We start from the raw sequence: 17,721 nt of genomic DNA on the forward strand, positions 1-17,721 counted from the left end.
GCGAATTAGCACAAGGTTCTGCAATTAGTTTTATAATTAGCTCATATTTAGTCCTCCTAATTAGCATCCGAACATCCGATGTGACACTGTTAAAGTTTAGCACCTCATATCCAAACAGCCCCTTAGTACTCCATGCATGTACCGCAAGTTTGATGTGATGGGAAATCTTCTTTTTGCATAGTGTCAAAGTTGGGAGTTTGGAGGAAAGTAAACAAGGGCTTAGAGGGTGGTGGGGATGGGGATCGCCAGATCAGGGGCAGCGCGGCGGCGTGCGGTGCGCAGGCAGCGGACGTGCGGTTGCAGCCTTCGACAATTCAATTCGGCCGCAACCGCGCATCGCTCATCGCATCGCATGATCGATCGGGAACCAACCGATCACGGGATCTCGGGCTTTGGGTGGGGAGTTGGGCCGCGTAGGGCCCACCCGCACTGATGGGCTGAAACCGAAGTTAGTACTGGGGTCTTCCTTGCTGCCTGGTGGGGCCCGCCGCCCGGGGGGTGCGCGACCGTTGGTTCCCGCGCATTCTCCCTCGCCTCTGTCCGCAGCAGCACAGCAGCGCCGGTTGCTGTGCTGTTTACAGTTTCCTGCCGATGCGTGTGCGGTCACTGCCTTCGCTGGTACCCGACTACCCGTGAATTAGATGCTGATGGTAAGAAAGGCATGGGCACCGAGAGAGACCGCACGCTTCTTCACCTCCCGATCACACGGCACTGTACTAGAAAATGGTGCCTGCCGATCGCAATTTCATACGGAAAATAAAGGGAAAAGGCTAGGGAGGAGTACATGCCAACGGCAGTGACATCACGCATGGCACCACACCACGGCTGGTTTGCACTTGAGAGATGTATTGTAGCCAGTAGTCGTGGCCGGTGGGACGGAAGCATCAGGCCGAAATATCCGAAGAGATATCATTTGCGGGGCTGCAGGTGGGCCTACGATCGCGGCTAGAATTCGGCCGTGGTTGCCACCATTCAAGCGCCGCCGGGATGCACGAGAACAAAAAGCTAAGGCTATAGCTACACCGCACTCGCTGTTCCTCTCTGGCCCTGCGGTATGGCACCGTCAACATCTGACTCGTCTTCAGCGGGAGCGGCTCGTGGTTGGAATGATGCGAACCCGTGCGCGCACGCACTGGTTGCGCCACCGAGCGGTGCCGGCCGGCCTCGTTTCGCTGCTTATATTCCTGTGTCTAGTGGTACTCCGTTGCACACGACACGCTCATCCTTTTGTTTTTTTTTTCACCTTTCAGCAGGCTGCTGATTGCGTAAGAGGTAAGAAGTAATTATACCGCCGGTGAGAGCGAGACAAACACTGTCAGTAACTGACAGTATCTGCTCATCTCGACATCTGTCTCCCCCCCTCGTGTCTTTGTCTCGAGACGCTTGGGAGTGTATGGCACGGCAAAGATCTGATCCGGCCGGCGAGCGGCATGGACACGAAGCCTCCAACAGGTTACCCAGCATTGGTGTGGTACTGTTGGTGGATGCATCTCTGTCGCACGGCGTTGGACATGCCAACACGAGGCCCGTACAAAAGACATTGCTATCGGCCGCGCGAGGACCAGTACCGTTCCACAAGACGGAAACGATACGGTGGTACGCGCGTGACCGCGACCACGAGACTACGATAGGAGCATATGCAGCCGGGCTTGGTCAGGCTCAGGCGGGCATATATGCTGGACGCCTCAGGAGTGTACCGAGCCACCGCAACCCGGCCGATCGCTTGCGTACGGCACCGTGCGAGCGAAGCTGCTGTGCAATACACGACACGCAAAGCAAACACACCCAAGGATTCCCCCAGTGGTATTGCATCATGGCATACGGCGGTGGACGGTTGGGACTTGAGGAGGCGCGCTCGACTCGAGAGCAGCTAGCGGTCGCGATCGGCGGACGGATGCACCCGCAGGCAAGCAAGGCACGGCAAAAATGGTGCGTCATGGATGCAGGAGTAAGGAGAAAGGAGTTAATAATGGGTAGCAGGAGATACATGCGCCAAGCGGGAGGGACTGAGGGATTTCGAATCGCGCAACTGCGTGACAGCGTGAGAAGTGCCTGCTGGCGTGCCGCGCGATCTCGCCATCGACAGGTGGGCCTGCCTGCCTGTGGCCACCACGTGGATGCTGACTGACTGGTGGGCCATCACGCGCGCCTCTCCTGTGGATCTCGAGGTTAGACGGATGACGACTATCGACTCCCTGGTCGCATCTAGACAGCGATTATAGATTGGTAGTAGATGAGATCCAAGCGAGCCTAGAGGAAGTTGAAGAGTAAGGCCCTGTTTGGGAAGGGCGTGTTAAAATTTAACAGGGTGTTAAACTTTAACACCCTCAAATAAAGGTGTTAAACTTTAGTATCTTGAGGTGTTTGGATGATCTGTTAAAATTTAACACCTTAGGTTGTAATTGACAACTTTACCCCTCATTACTCCTCTTAATGGCAGCCAAATACCCCTTCTTCCTTCTTCTCCTTCCTCCTCCTTCCTTCTTCCTCCTTTCCTGCGCCTGCCGCCTCCGGCCCCACCCCTGCTCGGTCCACGCCGTGCCCGGCGCCAACGTCGGCGTCGGCGCTGCCGGCCGCCCCGTCGGCCCCTCCCCTGCGCATGCCGCCTCCGGCCCCGCCCCGCCGCCGGCGTCCCCTACCGCGGCGCTAGCGGCCGCGCCCGTCCGAGCCCCCAACGCCACCACCGCGCCCGCCCGAGCCCCCACCGCCACCACCTGCGCCGCCCGCCGGTCCCCACACCACCGGATCGGCCTCGCCCGCGCCCGCACCCGCCGGCCGCGCCAGCCGCCGCCCACGCGAGGCCGCCCGCGCTGGCCGCCGCCTGCCGCCCGCGCGAGCCCGCCGCGTGCTGCCCAGCGTGGCATCCCGACGCAGGAGCGGCGCGGACCGGCGGTGGCGCGCGATGGGCGGACCAGCGGCGGCGCGACGGGCGGACTGGCGGCGGTGCGCGACGTGCGGATCGGGGAAGGAAGATGGGGGCAGTGGAGGAGAGAGAAGAGGAGAGAGAGGGGGGCAACCAGGGAATAAGTGGGGAGGGGGACCACTTTTAACACCTTTAGCACATTTTAACACCCCCTCCATGTGTTTATGAAAAGAGGGGTGTTAAATTTTAACACTTCATCTTTAACACTTGTGTTTGGCAACCAAAAGTGTTAAAATCTGTTAAAAAGGGGGTGTTAAACTTTAACACCCCCTTCCCAAACAGGCCCTAAAGAATCGTTTACCCGGGCCATGGTCGCTTGTGTACACGTCGTCGATCTCTGCAGGGAGCGCGCTTTGAGGTGTCAACAAGACACCGCCACCTAGCGTGCCAGTCCGCGCGCGGATCTTTCATTTGTTTTGGCTGATGATCCGTCAGATAAGCATGTACCACCGCTACTTGCCCAACTAATGCAATGGAGGTCGGCAACCCAACAAACTCTCACCTACAAAGCACACAGGAGTTGCGCTCAAGCTCAGCCGTGCGGTACGTGCCAAAGAGCAGCGTCATTAATTGTCGCTCAGCTTCTACCTGGTGCTCTCTGCTCGTGCTGCCAGCGAGAGCCCAGCTCCAATAATCAATTCTTTTTTGATCTTGAAGCCACGGCGATCGATAGGCGCAGCTCGTCTGTATCCCGACGAGTCGGCAGAGGCCTTTCTTGGCTAGACACACGCTGATGTGTGCGGTCTCTTCGTACACATGCGAGGCAGATCCGCGGATGAGCACCTAACCCATTACTGCCGCGATCCAGGCCGATCCCGCCACCTTTACTGCTGAACCCGTACCCTGAAACGAACGCAATCCCAGGCCGAATCGACCGAGTTAACGTGCAGTGCTTTGACACGAGGATGATGCAGGTGTAGTTAGTAAGTTACAGTAACAACTACTAACAATACTTGATCAAGAGGAACTGGCCTTGTGAGCCGACTTGTAGTTTGTGTGATACAGCATCCTAAAACACAGTTCACCTTTGCCTAGAGGTGTGTCTTTGCCAGGAAGTTTGGATACTCATATCATCGTAGCCTTGGGGTCTGATTCAGATGCTGGAACAAGGTAAAGGGATCGAATGGAACATTTAGAAAGAGAGAAAACGGCGCATCTTTGAGGGGAAATCGACAACGCCTCTGCAAGTGCTCTTTTAATCAAGGAGGAGATTGGCTTACGGAAGACAGCAGTGAGAGGTCCCCATGAGCCATAGTTTCTTTATGATTATTGTTGTTTTAATTGAGTTTCGAGCTTCTAGCATTTTAGCTTGCTATTCCTTCATAAATGATGTGGCAGTGCTCCTACCCTTACTTTCAAAAAAAAAAAAAAAACTAACAACACTCACAGTCTAATAGTGTGTTTGTTTCTTTAGTGCCTCCTAAAATTTCTGTCACATCGAATGTTTAGATATTAAGTAGGAGTATTAAATATAGACTAATTACAAAATCAATTGCACAGATGGAGACTAATTTGCGAGACGAATCTATTAAGCCTAATTAGTTTATGATTTGACAATGTGATGCTACAGTAAACATGTACTAATGATGGATTAATTAGGCTTAATAGATTCATCTCGTGAATTAGCCTCCATCTATGTAATTAGTTTTATAATTAGCTCATATTTAGTTCTCCTAATTAGCCTCCCAATATTCGATGTGACATAAATTTTAGAAGGTCCTAAAGATCCAAACACCCCCTAAACTTGGGGAAACTGTTTCATTACATCGGTTACATTTCACCTGTCGCAAATGTTGGCTAATGACTGATGGCTGCAGGAAATCGTTCAGCCCAATATTGCGACCAAAGTTAACGGTGCCGGCGCTGTTCTTCGTGTACAAGTGAAAATGGTTATCGAACAGAAGATGTTATGCATGCAAGGTTGCAGAGCTTGGATGTGCCAGCGAGCACAGCGAAGAGTCTCAAGACAGACGGATCACGCCTTCGGTGTGCCCCCTGCGGCCCTAGCACTCAAGCATTGATTCCTCTTCCACTTGTTCTGTTGCCCATAGCCGTTTCTGAATTGCGTTTTGTTGGAACCGTCGGAAAGTTGCAGCCGTTTGCCCTATCCTCGACGGGTAGCCATACAGTTGTCAAGAGGTTCAGAAGGCGTATCAGTCAGACAAGACAGTCCGTTTTGACTTATTTTTAGCACCCGTCACATCGAATGTTTAGATACTAATTAGGAGTATTAAACGTAGACTATTTACAAAACCCATTACATAAGTCGAGGCTAAACGGCGAGACGAATCTATTAAGTCTAATTAGTCCATGATTTGACAATGTGTTGCTACAGTAAACATTTGCTAATGATGGATTAATTAGGCTTAATAGATTCATCTCGCCGTTTAGCCTCCACTTATGTAATGAGTTTTGTAAATAGTCTACGTTTAATACTCATCTAAACATTCGATGTGACACGTGCTAAAAATAAGTCACGGAAGAAAACGTCTCCGAAGCTTTGCGGTTATGGTAGGATGACACAATACCGTCACACAGGCGAACGAGAAAAATCAAGGGTCGGGATCAAAGGCATGGACAACTGCTTCGTACGGTGCATCGACCACTTGGCCTTTCCACTTTCCACTAGGCGAGGTCGGTTGGCATCAGGAGGTAGGAAAGAGGGAGGAAAAAAAAAAGTGACGCTGACGCCGTGTCGTCGCAACCAATGGCCCCTCCTTCCGGCTGCAAAATGACAGTGAAAACACACCAGTGACAAAAGCACTGACGCCAAAAGACCTCCAGCGATACCCACACCGGCGAAGAGAAGGAGCAGTCGCTGGGCACCGGCGCGCAGTAGTAATTAATGGGAGATTAAACCAAGGCATCCCTATTGTCAACGGAATCGTGCGAGTGGACGATGGGGAACTGCTGAAAATTACGGATACCAAACTTCCACTCCTCCGCGAGCTGGAGGCTAGAGCTGGCACTTGGACCGTGCTATTTGTGGGCCGCTTGAAGCACCGTACTATTTGTGGGCTACCCGAAGCACGACATTTTGGCACGGATCAGAGCACGGCATGACACGATAAATTTTGGGTCGTGCGGGCACGGCATGAACGCGAGGATCGTGCCGTGCTTAGGATCTCGGCACGATGGGTGGCACGGCATGTCACGTATTTTGGATCGTGCCGGCACGACACGAAAATGGCACATTAGCACATTTATAGACTGTATCGTTCTAATATCATTGGTTCTATATGTCCTATAGCATAACATAGCTACTACCATGAAGAAAATCACAAAATCTACCTTAATCATGATAACGATCGTTCATAACATAACAATGTTGCATTTTCGTATGGCTACATACAGTCATAACATTTATCTACAACATCTATATAATAATATAATAATGTATGTCCTATAGCATAACATAGCTACTACCATGAAGAAAATCACAAAATCTACCTTAATCATGATAACGATCGTTCATAACATAACAATGTTGCATTTTCGTATGGCTACATACAGTCATAACATTTATCTACAACATCTATATAATAATATAATAATGTTTGTTTCCTCAATTAATTTTAGATTTTTTTTCATACGTATGAGAGCAAAGTACGTGCAAGCAAAATGAGCACCAATAAAAGATAAACACGTGTATTATGAGGGTTGTGCTTGGCTGTCACGGCATAAAGTTGTACTGGCGTGCCACGGGCTGTGCTTAAATCCAATAAAAAGCATGTCGAGCCGTGCCAACACGGCACAACATGCCTAACGTGCCTAGAAGTCCAGGCACGATGGAGCACAAGACACAACAGGGCCGGGCCGGCCCAAGTCCCAGATCTACTGGAGGCTACTGGATGGATGCGATCCGTTTCGATGTCAGAGAATCAAATGCGTGCACGGGGAAGGTACGAACCCTCCGCAAGTGATGCTCTTTCTCGGTGATGAAAGAAAGAAACGGCGAGATGAGATGCCTGTTCAGCTAGGCTACGGGAGCGTGGCTTTGGAGTGGATCAATTCAAAGGATCGTGCAGGCCAGCCAGATGTGGCAAGAGAACCAATCCCCTGCGACCTGCGTCGTCGCCACTGGGCAGAACATATCCAATGGACCTTGAGATCTGTGACAGGCTAGGTAATAGGAAAAGGAAATGCGTATGGGATTTCTTAACCAAGAAGTAGTGCAGCCGATGCACTGTGTGGGCAGGTGGTGTAGACTTGATCGGAGCTGGAGGCGATGCATGTGTGCTGCCTTTTTATAATTTTCTTTCCCGAAGCAAGATCATGGTGGTTTAGGCACGGGAATGATGCTTTGCTGCTTGTCCGTGGCCACGAGAAGTGCATGAATGATGGATATAGAGATCGGGTATTGGATGCGTCACGCGTGTGATTTTGAGCTGCGGGAAAAAAATATAAGTGGAGTGGCTTTAGCCTTTTAGGTCAACTAGTCTGGTTCATCGAGCACTAAGATGTGAGTCAGCTGACGTGTTTGTGTTGTTGCTGTTATTATTAGGTATAACTGTATATATAAGTATAAGAACATCATCGGCGAAGACATTTCGAGCGGTAGTACATCATCACACAAATCCTTTTATTCGCTTCGAATGATTCGCAAAATGCATCGTGTGTGCATTGTTGCATTCCGCGCATGAGTTCGTTCTCTTTTATATAAAGGGTGCCGCGCATGAGTTTAATAACAGTTTTTTTTTTTGGAGCAAAAGTTTAATACATGTGACATGGGCCGACCCTCTCTGTTGGTGTTGTTGTGTTGGTGGGCATATCCCTTATTGATGGGCCTAAACAGAAACCAGAATAAATGGGCTTTTCTAATATGAAGTAGTAACGCATCCCAGGCAGGCCACGACTCCTTATCTAATGGGCCAAGAAAAAACACGTTGGACCCATTAAAAATAGGCCCGTGAAAGAATTATGAATAGGCCTTCCATTACGGCCTAGTTCACTCAGAGTACCACACCATCTTATCTCAACTGAAAAGATTTAACTCACCGATCCACTTTATTAGCTTAACCTTCGCAAACAAAATTTAAACTCAATTTACTTCTATAAATATTTTAGTTGGTCTAATCAACCTTCAAATGAAATTTATATTTTTTCCCCATGTGCAAGTTGAGTTTTAAGTTCAAAATTTTTAATTCGTGACTTATAACATGATGAATATGTTAAAAAAATACATTAGGAATTTACTCCCTCTGTTTCAAAAAGTAGATCGTTTTGATTTTCCTACGTACATATATTTTACTATGTATTTATATATAATCCTATATTTATGTGCATAAAAAATTTATATATTTAGAAAAGTCAAAACGTCCACATTTTGGAACGGAGGGAGTAGCACGTTACTTTTCATGCAATTTTGTATATTTAAGATAATTTCATATTAAATACTCTTAACATATAGAAACAACCATGAAAATTTCTCAATGCATTTTTCTAATATAAAACATCAAGTTCTCTAACCATATCCATCAAATTTTGAATTCAAAACTCAATTTTTACACAAATCTTGTTAGAGGTATATTAGATCAATAGTCTGAGAGATTAAATCGAACCAAAATTTTGTTGGAGGGTTAGACCGACATAGTGTAACGAGGGTAGTAACTTTTATGAAAAAAAGTTCACTCGACCATTTTCTTCGAAAAAGAGAAAGTTCGCGATCATATCCCTTCGATCCTAACGAACATCCTTCTGATTGTAACTGATAGGGTGTGGCTGAAGAAAGGAATTAAAGAATTCGAAAAGAACCTTGGCCGGGCCAAGGGCGGCAGATAGGCATCGAAGAAAACGGCACCGTGGATCGCTCCGGAGCCACCTGCTGATGGGCCCGAAAGTAGCTCGTCTCTTGTAGCTTTTCTGCCGCCATCCTTTTTGCCTCACTGTAGTCAGAATCGTTGCTCCTGCAAGTCAGGACTCAGGATTTCAGACTAAAGCACGCACCCTGCACCCACCCTAAAAAAGGGCTTTTTCGTCTATGCATAATATGCTAGTACTACGAGTAATAAGCAAGGGCCTGTTCGCTTCAGCTTATAAGCCGACTGAAAAGCTGAAACGGCTGATTTGTTGTGAGAGGAAAACACTGTTTGATGATTGATAAGCCAGCTGAATAAGCTGAAGCGAACAGGCCGCAAGTCATCAGCCACCAAAAATCGGTTTGGATCACTTATCCACCTTGCCTAGCTAGGCCAGGTAGGCAGGTAATACTAGCTCGTATCGTATGGGCATAGCCAGGAGAAACTTGCTAGGAATTGTAGCATGTGTTCGGTGTTCGGATCTCCTGGCCGAACAAGCCGTTTTTCCCCTCAAAAGTCAGTTTTTTATATCTTCACAAATATCTATTTGGAAAAAGTTCACATTCTCCCCTTGTCTCTTCAACGAGTCTAGAATCCAACCCCCAAAGTACGAACACCCTACACTAAACAAACCAAACCAGATACGCAACCTCCGATCCCACTCCAGGAGGTTTTGGTCCGCGCTGGCGTCGACGTCGGCCCCACTCCATCCACGAGATACGCGACCCCCGATCCCACTCCAGGGCGGTTTTTGGTCCGCGCTGGCGTCCACGTCAGCTGCCACTCCATCTACGCGACCTCGCCGGCGACGAGAGGGAGTGGCGCCGCGCGTTCCGGCGTTTGCCCGCTCCGGCCGCGTCCGCGTCGGCCACCCCCGCGCTGGAGTCCACGACCCACCGGCGGAATCAGCACGCGGGGCTCAGCTATTTGTCGGCTGGCGGCGGAATCAGCTGGAGGCCGAGCTCTGCCTTCCCCGCTCTAGTCACCACGGCCTTCCACCCCGCGCCGACGTCGACGGCCTTCGGAGAAGCCTCAGCGGCGTGTCCGAGTTCCGGCGGACACCAGCGGCGGCCGGCCGAGCTCCGATGGATAGCAGCGCCGCTCGGGCAAGCTCCAGCAGATGCCAGCGGCCAATCTTTACCTCGCCGGCGGTAGTCCAATTCCGGTGATGAGTGCTGCTTCCGCTCGTCCGGCGTCTCGTAGTGCTCTGCTTCCGGTTCCAGTTGCGAGCTGCCGGGCCCACGGTGATCTGCATCATCTCCGGCGGAACCACGGCGCCCCTGGAGTAGCGATGCGTTGCAAGGTGTTCGTATCTCAGTTCTGAACAGCAGACTGTCTGGAAGTGTAAGTGACACCGGCGCCTCTTTGCAGTGGGAGCAAGCAGCCTTGCATCGCCCAAGCATGGGAGCAAGCAGCCTTGCATCGCCCAAGCATGCACAATCCGACACAAATTGAACCTGCTGCTCTACGCAAATCAAACAAAATAACACAAGATGCCGCAGATACCAAGCTGCTCCACACAGAAATCCATCTTGGTGCCTTCCTCCTGCAATTGTAGCAGACGACCGGTGGCCGCTCGTACAAGGGAGCAAGAGATCCCGTCATCTCTGGCGCCACATATTGAAGACGCGCTCGAGCTGGACGAGCTCGCTCTCAGCTCCCATCCATCACGCTCGCCATCTCCCTCCATTTACCTCGCCTCGCCTGGAGTTCAAGATGCAAACTAGTCTGAATCTATGGTGCGGGAGAGAGAACTTCCAAAGTCCCGAGAGAGGGAGGGAGAGAGAGAAAGACGGTGGAGGGGCCACGGCTTAGCTGATGTGGATGGCCGACCGGCCAACGTGGACCCCGACGCAGATCAAAACCAGCCTCGAGAGGGCTTGGGGGGGTTTGGATATCCGGTTTGCACAGAATGGGGGTGTCAGTTAGACGGATTCTTAGTTGGGGGTTGATATTTAGGCTCGTGTAAGAGTTGAGGGGTGTAATATAGACTTCTTCCGTCTATTTTTGTTGTAGCCTTGTTCCTGTTGAAGTCTGATGCTCAAAACATGGCCCAAGCTTCCCAAGAAAAAGAAATGTGGGGGTATGGATGCGCATCCAAGACCCTGATGGGTGACGGCACCCGAGAGAAGCGCCTCACGTGTTCCCGTGCGCGACGACAGCTAACAGGTGTCGCTCGCGGGGCGGGGCACCGTGGCACGCTGCCACCGTCCAGGACCGGGTCAGAACTCGGGAAATTGGCACTCCCACATGCGGTCCCCATGCGAACCACGCAGGCGCGCGTCGTGGCCGCCCTGCCGCGCCGCCACCTTTGCGTGCTCGGGGATAAAGCGGAGGACCTCGCCTCGCCTCGCCTCGCCTCGCCTCGCGCGTCCACCCCTGCGGCGCCGTACGCCGGAGTGCCTCAGCCAGCCGCCGTCGCCTAGTCGCCTACTCGATGGTGCCCACCGAGTTGCCACCAAATAACAACAGCACCACGCGCCGTTCTGTCCATCGACCTCGACTGTCGACTCACGTGCCCCTGCCCCTGTGAATCTGTGGTGCTAAAAACTAATTCGAATTAGAATTAGACTAAGCATCTTGCGTGCGATCTGGCAGATATTTTACTCACGAGACGACCTAACTGCAGTATTTTAATGTGCAGTTACCATACCTAATTGCGTTCCCTTTCATGCTTGAACTAGTCCAGCTGTGCCTTCTCTCGATCGTGCTGGACGGTGGAGTCCCCTTGCCAAACCGCCACGTCCCACGAAGAACTCCGCGACCCGAGCGCAATCCCTGCGGTTTACGAAATCGTGGGCCCAGGCAGGATCCGTAGATACCCCGGATACGCGAGGGCATTCCGGGCATTCGTCGCGCCACCTGCATCGTTCTAGCGATCTCCTCCGCCTCTCTTCTCCTCCCCCCTTTCTCCTCCTCGACGCGACTCGTTCGAGACAAAAAAAAACCGGCTCCTCCTCTCTCTGCCTTTGGGCTGGCTGCTGTGTGCTAGCCCAGTCCTTCCTCTCCCCTCTCACTCGACACGCCGGGCGAGGGGACCGGCAGCCGGAGCGCTTCTCCGTACCTCCGCCCCCCCTTCAGGTCTCGCGGTGGCGGTGCCGGCGGGCGTCGCCGATCGCCGGCGGCGGCCGAGATGTTGGAGGACCAGGTTGCCTTCCTGCTGCAGAAGTACCTCGGCAACTACGTCCGGGGGCTCAACAAGGAGGCGCTGAAGATCAGCGTCTGGAGAGGTGAGCCAGGACGCCCCCGCCGCCACTTACTTCCCTTTCATCCACCCGTCGCTGCTAGCTGCGTATTAATGATGTGATTTGTTATTTTTGATTGGGCGTCGTGCGTGCTTAACTAGTAGTGTTAGTGCTGAAAAATTGATGAGGAGCAGTAGTTCCGTGAGGTTTTGGATGTTGGGGAGTTCAGTCTGAGCGTGGGTTGACGTGTATGCTACATTGTGGTACCCCGATTGCTGATTCTGTTCGTAGTGCGATCGGGAGTGACACGGGGGTTTTAGGCACTGACCGACGCTTTTTGTCGAGCTTGTTTGTTCGAAAGGTTCATGGTTACAATGGATGGGGTCAGCAGATAACAATTTGAGGTAGTTATGTTGTAGGCTTAAGTTGGTTTCGTGAATGTGACTAATCTGCGACTCTCCCTTGTTACAGTGCTAGGTTCTAGTTTCAGTGCTCAGAGTTATGAAATTAACTTGGTGATGCACTGCTGTGGGCAATTATGTTCTGGGGCTGCAGGCTTGTTTCTAAGTATTTGTGTCAGCGATCGTAGTGTTGAGATGTCTATCAGTCACTAAGCATGTCTTCGAGGAACATAGCATTTTGTAGATCAGGCCTGGAAATTTGTCAGTGGAAGCGCAAGTGCTGTAGCTTTGTGTGAATTGTTCACACTTCTAGCTTCAGATTACAGAATGATGTGCAGTGGAGTATCTAGATAAATGAATATGAGGATTTCTGTTATTGAGATACTACCATATTGGAAACTGACCAATATGAAACTGGAGATGCAAATTGTTCACACAAAGCAACTATAAGTGGAATACACAACTGATGTTTCTGAATCTGTGCAGTGTGCGCTCACTGAACTTGTTAAATATGCTAACATTTAGTCAAGGGTCAGATTTGAACTGATGTTTGGGCTAAGAATCCTTCATTGAGCTGAATTCATAATCCAGTTGACACACACATCTGCAATGCACTGTTTTTTTTTTTGGTTTTGCTTAGGGTTGCAACTGTAATATTACTTAGGAATGGAATGAGGAGGGCGTGGAAGATGAATTATGTTTGTCATGTGGGACAACTGTTTGCCTCAAAAGGAATACCCCAGCAGATACATGTGGCCTGCATATGGGAACACAGTCAATATTTTTGGACAACATGGTTTGCTGATTTTTTGGAAAAAAGGGAAACTGTCTCCATCCGCAGTGATAAGCTGATCATCTGGACTGTGCTTGAAAATGGAGCATACGAGGATGCATATGTTTCCTGCATATTCTAAATAAAAGTGCCTAAAAATGAAGTACAATCTTGGTCCTGATTGTTTATAAGAGCTTTTCAGCCTCATGTTAGGCACTGTCTGATGATAAGGAGTCCATAGGATAAATTGAGAGTTGAGTTATTTTCATTTGTAGTAGCTTATGCGCATGGTAAATGTGTTCCTCTCTGATGTTTTTCTTTTGGGCTGGGGGCGTACACTTATCTGCCAGGTACACAACTTCCAAGCCATACCTGAGAAAAACAAATACAGCAATGGTTGGCACTTGGCAGTGATATTATCAATCGATATTTTGCAGGAATTCACATAGCAGGTGATTGCATAGGGGGTGCATTTGTGTGCCTGATTTTTCATCAGACATCTATATCAATTGTTTACATGTTAGTTAGTGTTGCATTTGGAAATTAAGGTTGGCAATTGTCTTCGACATTTGGTGAGAATATTAGTGGAATTTATTGAGCTTGTAATGAAGACTGTGTGTCATGAGAAGCGCATGGGATGATAGTAGGTATCAGATGGCTTTGTGTTAGTGACTTCAGGGTGTGAGTAATATTGCATCATGGATAGATGATCAGGGTGTTAGTGACTCAGCATAACTAAAATTGAATATATGAGATGTGACTTTGGCACTACTACACATGAGGAGGGAGATGTCAGTTTGGAAAGCCAAGTAGTGCCCAGGAAGGATACATTTCGATATTTGGGATCAATGCTAAAAGCCAAGATGGGGTTATTGATGAGGATGTTAGTCATAGAATCAAAACGGGGTGGATGAAGTGGTGCCAAGCATCAGGAATTTGATTGACAAGAGGGTACCATTGAAGGTAAAAGGCAAGTTTTGTAGGACGACGATTAGACCTGCAATGCTGTATGGTACAGAATGTTGACCTACAAAAAGACAACATGTCCAGCAGATAAGTGTTGCAGAAATGCGTATGTTGTGTTGGATTTGTGGTCATACGAGAAGGGATCGAGTCCGGAACGAGGATATACGTGATAGGTTAGGGGTAGCACCAATTGTAGCACCAATTGAAGAAAAGCTTATCCAACACCGGCTGAGTGGTTTGGACATGTCCAACAAAGGCTTCCGGAGGCACCGTGGAACCCTGAGGCATGACAATAATGTGAAGAGAGGCAGAGGAAGACCAAAATTGACATGGGAAGAGGCAATAAAAGGAGATTTGAAGGGATGGAATATACCCAAAGATTTAGCCCTGGATAGGAGTACTTGGAAAACAACTATTCATGTGCCTGAACCCTGATTTGTGGCTCTTGTTGGGTTTCAACTCTAGCCTACCCCAACTTGCTTGGGACTGAAAGGCTATGTTGTTGTTGTTGTTGTTTGTGATGGATAGATGATCAGGGAACTGAGGTCGCTTGCAGAACAGTTCTGGATATTTGATGCAATTAACAGTGGCTTCATGATGAAATAAAAATACAATGTGTAGTCCATAGTACTTAGTAAGTGTCAGCTAGAGCTTGAAGATACCCATATTCATTCATGCTCATACATGATGTCACGCATTTTCCTTGCCCCAGCAATTGACCATATTTTGATACTGTCCCTATCTTCTGTTACATAATGATGTTATCTTCTCTGCAACATTGTTCCAGGCGATGTGGAGCTCACAAACATGCAATTGAAGCCAGAAGCGCTCAATTCATTGAAGTTACCTGTTAGAGTCAAAGCTGGTTTCCTTGGTTCAGTGAAGCTCAAGGTTTGTAGTAATTTCTTTGCTCTAGTATAAATGCAGAACTATTTTGCTGTATTTGTGATTTTATGATTCTTTGTAATAAGGAGTGGGATAAAGGATGTTCATGTCAATGATTGTTAGGTTCCATGGAGCAGGCTCGGACAGGAGCCAGTTTTGGTTTATCTTGATCGAATTTTTATACTAGCTGAACCAGCAACACAAGTTGAAGGTTGTAGTGAGGATGCTGTCCAGGAAGCAAAAAGAAGTAGAGTTCGGGTAATAAACTTCTGATGGTAGCTAAGTGATTTTTGCAATTAAGGCCAGATCCGTGCAAGTACTGATTTGTTTGTTATTTGCAGGAAATGGAGATAAAGTTATTGGAGCGCCAGCAGCAACTGAAATCTGAACTAGTATGTGCTAGTACCTAGTTCTGTATTATTGTTTATTTGACCTGCTGTTGAAATCTGAACTAGTATGTGCCAGTAACAAGTTCTGAACTAGATTATGACCATGGACCAGTAATGGTGCATATTTTACCTGCTGTTGTGTGGTTTTTAGATACTTTGTTTATTTCTCACTGCAATTTTCTTTCTTTGAAGAATTCATCATGGCTTGGATCTTTCATTAGCACTGTAATTGGAAATATCAAGTTATCTATCGGCAATATTCATATAAGATACGAAGATGTAGAGAGGTAATGCAATTCTGTTTGGTGGATTTATCTTTTGTGATGCATATTAAAATACCATGACTTTCCTGTAGCAATCCAGGCCACCCTTTCGCAGCAGGTCTGGTACTTTCAAAACTTTCGGCAGTTACTGTGGATGACCTTGGCAAGGAGACTTTTGCCACTGGTGGGGATTTGGACCGAGTAAAAAAGGTACCTTGTTCCTAAGTTCTACATTTTGTGTGCACGTTTAGTCAGATATTACTTCATGTCTGCTGTCAACATCTGGTAGTTCAGTTTTGTTTTTGCTATCCATGGGTAATTCTTTTATTCAAAAGATACATGAGCAAACGCTTGTGGCATTTCTTTGACATATCCATCTTCCATCTCCAAAAATGGTGATTTTCTGTTTTTGCATATCAGAATATTAGGTTCCAAAGTAACAACTATGATTAATTTTTCAGTTTTGTAATTTTGCTGGTATATTTGTTTGCGCAAAGGTTTCTGCACCTAGAATGAATTGTGTTCACTTCAACAGTGAATACATTATTTTGATTTTGGGAGCATTTGGCATATTTTTTTTTTCGGTTTGGCTTTTCTTTTCCTTTCAATCATCTTGCACAGCTTCTTTCTTACTTGCCTTTGGTAGCTTACTAGTTAAAATATTTCTGCAGTCTGTTGAACTTGAGAGTCTGGCGATGTATTTCAACTCTGATAGCAGTCCTTGGACTGTGGATAAGCCCTGGGAGGATTTATTGCCATCAGAATGGAGTCAGGTATTCCAGTTGTGTTCATTTGCAAATAAAGACCCTGGGCCTGAGAGTAAAAATCTGCATAGAGACAGTTGCTCCCCCCTTTTTTTACAATATCTGCCAGAACAGCCACATGGTGGATTGATGGGTAGGCATAGTGCTATACTGAGGTTTAGTGGGAGGTCTTCTATTCTTCCATTATTTGCATCAAGTTACATGACAGATATTTGTTGTTTTATGAAATGTATTTCAGATTTTCGAGTTTTCGGAGCAGGGTCGTTCCAGATCTACTTCAAAAAAGCACAGTTACATTTTACAACCTGTATCTGGCAAAGCAAAATATACAAAAATACAACTTACTGAGGCAAAGAAAACAGGACAGGCATTGCAAAATGCTGCTGTTGATTTGGATGATGTTACTCTTTCATTATCGAAGGTCTTTACTCTTGTCTTTTCTCTTTGAATCTTATCCAAAGTTCTGTGAACATTAATACCTTTTCCTCTAACCAGGACGGCTACAGGGACTTCCTGAAGATGGCTGACAATTTCTCTTCTTTTAACCAACGGTTGAGATATGCTCATCTCCGGCCTTCTTTACCAGTAAAATCAGATCCACAGGCGTGGTGGAAGTATGCATGCAAGGTGGTGACTCAGGAAATAAAGAAATCTAGGTATTTTGCACATTCTTCTCCGACTTCAAATTCATATATGGATAGAGGTGGGAATGGATTGAGGTCCATGTCCAATATAGAGAAATCCAGTTAAAATCCAAGAAAAATCATCCAATATCCAATCCAATCTTAATGTAAAATGACTAATGTCTAATCCAATCTAACTAAGAAAAGATCATCTCATTGGGGACATCTTATGGGGTAGACGTACGAAAGAAAATAACCGGTGAGTTAGTAGAGTAGATCCAACTTCTTTTTAGTCCAAGTTCATCCAAAAGATCCAATAATAAAAATTTAGTATAACTACTATATATAGGCCAAGGTCAAGAGTCGGACCCTAAAATTTAAACCTCGCGTTCACACTTCAAAGTTTCAGCAAAATTGGTTGAAATTTGTTAGAGATGGTTCAGTATGATAGTCTAGTCTGCTACTTCATGTAATTAGTGTGGCTAGATTCACGTGGGCCCACATCCAGATCCGGACCCATAACTAAAACCTCGCTTTCACACCTTAAAATTTCAGCGAATTGACTGAAACTTGTTGGAGATGGCTCACTACATTAGCTAGCCAGCTACATCGTGCAGATTGGCATGGCTAGAGTAACATGTGGGACCTGCATCAAGAGCTGGACCCTAAAACTAAAACCTCGCGTCCACACCTTAAAATTCAGCGAAATGACTGAAATTTGTGAGATGCTAACAAAATCAGCCAGGTACTTC

General features: G+C 47.7%; 1 protein-coding gene across 1 annotated transcript in view; it reads left to right on the top strand.

Moving 5' to 3' along the window:
• The first annotated feature begins 11,623 nt into the window (after positions 1-11,623).
• LOC101761353 overlaps positions 11,624-17,721 on the top strand; it is a 32,413-nt gene continuing 26,315 nt past the window's right edge. The window contains exons 1-9 of the mRNA XM_022829742.1: positions 11,624-11,951; positions 14,833-14,936; positions 15,054-15,188; positions 15,272-15,322; positions 15,512-15,606; positions 15,675-15,792; positions 16,254-16,355; positions 16,585-16,767; positions 16,842-17,002. Coding sequence (XP_022685477.1) covers positions 11,855-11,951; positions 14,833-14,936; positions 15,054-15,188; positions 15,272-15,322; positions 15,512-15,606; positions 15,675-15,792; positions 16,254-16,355; positions 16,585-16,767; positions 16,842-17,002 — 1,046 coding nt within the window. The 5' untranslated portion in view covers positions 11,624-11,854. The remainder of the gene's footprint in view (positions 11,952-14,832; positions 14,937-15,053; positions 15,189-15,271; positions 15,323-15,511; positions 15,607-15,674; positions 15,793-16,253; positions 16,356-16,584; positions 16,768-16,841; positions 17,003-17,721) is intronic.

The sequence above is a fragment of the Setaria italica genome, chromosome IX (genome assembly GCF_000263155.2).
Source record: "Setaria italica strain Yugu1 chromosome IX, Setaria_italica_v2.0, whole genome shotgun sequence".
Lineage (NCBI taxonomy): Eukaryota > Viridiplantae > Streptophyta > Magnoliopsida > Poales > Poaceae > Setaria > Setaria italica.